The 6469-nt window shown below is 31.2% G+C and overlaps 1 protein-coding gene across 1 annotated transcript; it reads right to left on the reverse strand.

Annotated features, from left to right (window-relative positions):
- Positions 1-536: 536 nt before the first annotated feature.
- Positions 537-1606, reverse strand: LOC113376429 (muscle-specific protein 20). The gene is made up of 4 exons (XM_026616329.1): positions 1477-1606; positions 1190-1401; positions 909-1029; positions 537-838 (listed from the first exon to the last, which is right to left on the reverse strand). The coding sequence occupies exons 1-4, from the start codon at positions 1504-1506 to the stop codon at positions 647-649; spliced, it is 555 nt and encodes a 184-aa protein (XP_026472114.1). The 5' UTR covers positions 1507-1606; the 3' UTR covers positions 537-646.
- Between the last annotated feature and the right edge of the window lie 4863 nt (positions 1607-6469).

Here is a 6469-nt window from a genome sequence, read left to right on the forward strand (position 1 = left end):
AGCATAAAAAAAATTTCAAAAATTTTAAAAATGTTTTTTTAGATATAATTTAGCGAACAAATGAATGAGTTTTCTCGAATAAAAATCCTGTTTTGCAGAGCGTCGAATTTTCAATAAAAAATGAAATAAATTTTCACTTTTAATTCATTTGTCGCTAAGTTATACCTAAAAAAACATTATAAAATTTTTGAAATTTTTCCAATCTATTTGAATACGAAGCATTGATTGAATTGCGCACTATCTAAAAGACAATATTAAGAGCTAAAACTTTCAGAGGATTTTTTTTTTAAATTTGGAAGCTTTTGAGCCCTTCGTGGCAAAAAATTTGAAAATGTCCATATTAAGGACCACCCTAATATATATATATATATATATATATATATATATATATAAGTTAGATTTGTTAATTGTTACTCTATCCCCGTTGAAATTTCTGTATCGCAATAAAAGACTAAAAATTTAATATCTAAACGTAGATAGAAATATTTATTAGAAAAATGAATTAAAATTTGACATAACCATATTAATCACATATACATTATAAACATGTAAAAGTCGTGTTAGGTGTACGTGTATGTGTTATATAAATAAGAATGTGTGTGATGTGTGTCGAATGCTGGTGTGTTTTTTATCCTGGTCAAGCAGTTTACTTTCCCAAGAGGATTTTACGTCCGGCACCAAGATTTTGTCCGGCTTGTGTGGCACCCTTGTTGGAACCAGCCTGTAAACCAATGATGGTTTGTCCAGCTTTCAATTGCTCCTCGGAAAACTCGCGCTTGCATTCGTCAGCGGGTTTGGGTCCCAAGTATGGGCCGCTCCATTCGGGGTGTTTGTAGGTCTAAAGAAATAATTGACAGGTAAAAAACTAGTTCGTGAGGTTAAATTGTCCAGTATATGTAGATATTTACCTGTCTGCCCAAAGCGAACAAGGTGCTGGTGACTTGGGCAAGATCTTTCTTTTCCCATAAGTCAACAGTTTGGAATACATCAATATCAGCTACACCGTATTCTTTCAATGCTTTCTGGAACCTTAAATATAAAATCATCCACATAAACAACCTGTCTATTACATATATTTTTCCATAAAACAGTCAATATACTTTTTGATCAACTTGGTTTACAGTACAAAGTCAATAATATACTTAAAACCAGAAGTTGATTGTTATTATCAATTTAGTCTATTACTTACATGTTGATGTTTTCCATCATTTTGAATTGTCCACCGCTTGTGTTGATTTTTGGGACTGATCCAGGGGACAATTTGTTCATCAATTGGCACAAAACGGTTCCATCTTTCAACACATCCTCATACAATTCACCTGGTGGGAACTTTGCTCCCAAGACGGTTTCCATCCATTCTTGGGCTTCGCGTTCCTGCTCTGGGTCGCGTTTGCCTGCGAGCTAAAGGTAATAGAAATATTATAAAAAAATATTGATGATGATGATTGTTAATATGTTTTTTTATCATTTTATTACCTTGGCTCTGACTTGACGTTCGAGAGACATGTTTGAGTTTGTGTGTTTTAGCTTGTTTAGTTTTCTACGTTTGTATTTTAATCTCGCAGGCTGAGAGCTAACTGATTCGACTGAAGGAATCGCGGCACTTATATTGCCGCCGTCAAAATGTTTTCCACAGGCCCCCCCGCTCGTTTCTTTGCAGTTTCGCTCACTATGAAAAAGTCGACACCTACGCCGCACATGCGGCAACTTTTCGTTTCTATTCGACGCCAAACGATATTCATATACAGTATTTGATATTTGGATTTATTCGAACGCGTCATCGATTCCTTAAGTATGCATCATAATCTAAATTTTATTACATACCAGCTGATCGAATGTCCTTAAACGATAAGCGGACTAATATTGCCGCCCGATATCCAATTGCAGATTAAAAAAATTGCTGTCTGTAAACAATTTCTGTCATAATCACAATATTGTTACAAATTTCTAATAAGTGTAACAAATTTTTAATATATTTGATACAAATTTATAATTACACAGGCCCACATAAAAGTGATCTGTTGGTGGTTTTTCAAAGTTTTTCTTTAACGCTGAAATCAAAATTAAAGTTCAAACTGCAAAAAAAACGAAAAAAGTTAGTAAAAACAACCAAAAACATTTACACCAAGAAACTTCTTCCATATAGCTGGAGTTATACATTTAAGTTTCTTGTTATCCTGGTGCTTCTCAAATCGGGTAACCATGTTATGGCATGTACCACGAACAACATAAAGCACCCATTTTTTAAATTGAGAAAAGCTTCCATATTGAAATATGTAATTTTTACTAAGAGTTTACAATAATTGTTACAAATTTATAATTACACAGGCCCACAAAAAAGTGGTCTTTTGAGGGTTTTCCAAAGTTTTTCTTTAACGCTGAAATAAAAATTGAAGTTGAAACGGCAAAACTCGGAATAGATAAAAAAACAACTAAAATTATTTACATCAAGAAACTTCTTACATGTAGATGGAATTATAAATTTAAATTTCTTTTTGTCCTCAAATTAGATAGCCATGTTATCACATGAACCACGAACAACATAATGCATCAATTTTTTTTAAATTGAGAGAAACTTTCATATTAAAATATGTACTTCTTATAAAAAGCCAAAACCCTTTTCTGTGAGTTTCTTCATATCATCCCAATGTACTTTTTACAAATGTAGCAAAAAAAAATTGAGTTTTTAGAACATTCATAATCGCCCCAAATACATTCAAATGAAATATACAAAAAATCACATACAGAGTTATGGCTTAACATATTATTATTATTATAACAAAATCACCAATTTATACTTACGTTATGAACAATTCCTTTATTGAAAACTTTTGATCCAATTTAAGATATATCACATCACCTTAGTATTGTTCACTTGAATATAAATGTTTCCGCGAATTTTATTTTATGTGTGAGCTTTAGTTTTTTACGTAACAAATTTTTGTCAATCAGCGCAAAATTTCTATCACCATCATGCTAATTAGTGAGTGCCATGAAAAATGAATATTTTGAGCAAAATTGATATACATACATATATATATATATATATATATATATATATATATGTATGTATATATATACGAGGTGTGTTCAAAAAGTACCCGGAATTACTAATAATTAAATTTCGCGGGTCTGGAGTGTCTGATTGTCAAAATTTTTTTTTTATTGTGTTGGTATACATGCCCCTAAAGTATGATGAAATTTTCAGCTATATTCACTGTTTACTTTGTCTGTGGTAGTCGCTAAGGTTCGACGTGTTTTTCTGAGCTCGGCGATTTTTACAATGGAAGAATTGAAAAGTCAAAGAATTTGTATTAAATTTTGCGTAAAAAATGAAATAAAGTGTTGCAAAGTGCAAAAATTCACCAGATATGGCTCCGTGTGACTTTTTCCTATTCCCAAAGTTGAAGAGACCCATGAAAGGACGGCGGTTTTCCTCGATTGAAGAAAATCGCTGAGAGTGCTCAAGGACATATCAAAAAGTGAATATCAAGGGTGCTTCGAAAATTGGAAAAAACGCTGGCATAAGTGTATTATATCTGGGGGGGACTACTTTGAAGGGGACCACATTAATGTAGACGAATAAATAAATATTTTTTTGAAAAAACGAAAATTCCGGGTACTTTTTGAACAGACCTCGTATATATAATCAACCATAGTATTTCACCTAAACATAGCATAATTAGTTATTTGAAAAAATGATATAACTATATCTCATTTAAACCGGCGTAGCCTCAAAATATTTCAAATATTCTTAAATGGAGGATATGATTTTAGTTTTAGCAACGATTTAATTAGCCAAATTGCTCTTTCATATGTAGAATAGAGTAGAGTCACCACTATTTGTAAAACAAGGGATGTATGAGATTTTTAACGATACTATTTTAAAGTACAAGGCAAAAGATGTGTAACCAGCCATCACTCTAATTCTTCCGACGTGGCTATCAGAAGATAAACGGCCATATTAAAAAAAAGTTAGTAGATTTGTTGGCTTTGATCTATTTTATTTAGTTCATAATACCAGTGTATAATTATCAGGTATACGTTATTTAATTGTTTTGTGGAATTATTAGGTTAGATTCAACAAATTTTTATATAACCTCTATCAAAACTTGCATGTGGGTGAGGTTAAAAGGATCAACTAAACCTTTACACCGACAAAGGTGTAAACACTAAGAAAATAGTAAATTATGTTTAAAAAGCAAATTTATTAGATAATAATTTTAGATAGCAATTTTACTAGAAATAAATTAAATTAATAGTTATTCAAACCAATTAATAGTTTTTCAAGCCGATAAATATTTTTGTCAAAACACCAGATCATGGTTATATACAGTGTTGTCATTGTAAAAAATGTGCTGATTAAATTTTTATTTTGTATTGGTTAAATAAGTTAGCTATTATTTTGTAAAATCCCTTTGAAATTAATAATAAAATAGTGTATCAGTATGTCTAATGAATGTCCCTTTTTAGACAGCTTATAAGGTGACAAATTGCTGAAAAATAGCAAAAAAATGTACAATGATGACTTAGCTGGAAATTTGACTGATCATAGGTAGGTTGTTGCTTGTTTGATATGTAATATTTGTTTTGGTATACTTGGTTTGGGTTTCACAGTATATTTTCTAAAATTCCAACTGGACCTTTGTGCTCCGCCCTACAATAAAGTCAAATTGCAGAATTTCGAAACAAAGCACATGAGCATTCTATAATTCTGGTTCTGTGGGTCTTCCATAGACATGCCGAAGAAATATCGATGCTTCTATCGACATGCCATATCGATAGAAGCGAATTTTGGCCAAATTGTTTTTTTTTTCAAATAATTAAATATACATTTATGTATAATGTATTGTAGGTGTTGAATCGAAAATTTGTATGCAAGAACTTTTAGAGTCGTAAATTCCATTTCTGTCATTTATTTTCACGAATTATTACCAACGTCAATATTCACTTTTTTAGATTTGTTGGTCTTGTGTTTGGGAAAAATTGATGAAAATATTAGGAAACTTGACAAATGATTATCCCACAAAAATGAAGCCAAATTGTATATATATATATATATATCCATTTATAAAAATATATATTTCTATTCTATTAATAGGTAGAATTGTCATCATTAAAATTATGCGACTGCAATTCGATTTGGTTCAGGTTCACCTGGTTGTACGCGTCCACCTACAACATCTAAACTTAATTATAGAACGACGTAACTTTGACCGTGAAATATTTATATAAATAATAAATTTATTGCTTAAAATTTTGAGACCCCACAATATCTGCAATAACAATTATATTTATTCGTTAAATTAATTACAATGCAGAATTTATTTCTAGAATGTATTTTTAATGGTGCCATAAAACTAATTAGATTATTTCGTCGCCAAACAATGATCAAGGAAATAAATCTCACAAATTACATTGTGAAACTAAATATAAATTATGAAGCAGGCAGGATCCGATCTCACCCACGATAAATAATATCGAAATTCGTTTTCAACCTTGAGCATTCGTACACAAGCCACTCTTCTTAATATATATAGGTCAACACATTGAAATTACTTCCAACGTGTAAGAAGTTTTGATTTAAATTTAGCACGATCTAAAAAGTTAAGATGCCGCGAAATAGAATGGTAACGCCTCTGAGTTTTTCAAAGCACTTATCAATGACCGAGTAGATACTTTGATGTCAATAGTGAGTCTCAACGCGTGCCCCCCAGAGACACTTTGGGGCCCTTTAATAAATCAATAAATAATAGACATACTCGTATATTATCGAACTATGAATTCCAAGTCAAACCAATAAAGTTACAAACTTGCCAAAACTAGAATTAACTTTCTTTCATCATCAGTGCTAATTTATGACTTGCTATCACAGGGCATCAGTGTTTATATGAAAAAATAGTGAACTTTTGTCATAAACAATGCTGATTTATTAACTTTTCGAAAAGGAAGTTTATGTTCATGTTTTCGTTTGAATCGCTGATTTCATGTACAAGTCATTCTGAATCGTTTATCATCAAAATTGTAAAAAGCATGTGTGTGTATGTGCATGTGAGCCAAAATTTGACACTTAGTCTCACTAACCTAATGCACCAATTTTAACAAATTTAAAAGTCATTTGACTAAACCAAATCAGACTTAAGATCAGCGCAGCTAATTCTTTATAATTAGCAAATAGGAGCACAATTTTTCGCCAGCCATTTTTAAACCGTTTTTAAAAATTCAAATTATCAGTTGGGAATCGTGCTGTTTAGCTTCAAGATAAGATCGATCAAGCCGTTTCTTCAGAATTAATTGTGAAAAATAGTAGCATAGTAATAGAATTCGTGGTCTGATCAGACGCCCCAAAATATTATAGGCCTATTAAAACTGGTTAATTCTACAAATTTTCGAAAAATTGGCCATGACATACACTGTGCATGTATTGAGTACGTGTTCATTTTTTGTTCACTAATATATATTAGTTAAA

This window comes from Ctenocephalides felis, unplaced genomic scaffold (genome assembly GCF_003426905.1).
Source record: "Ctenocephalides felis isolate EL2017-DRISC unplaced genomic scaffold, ASM342690v1 CF-g0.4_SCAFFOLD_01886, whole genome shotgun sequence".
In the NCBI taxonomy this organism is placed as follows: domain Eukaryota; kingdom Metazoa; phylum Arthropoda; class Insecta; order Siphonaptera; family Pulicidae; genus Ctenocephalides; species Ctenocephalides felis.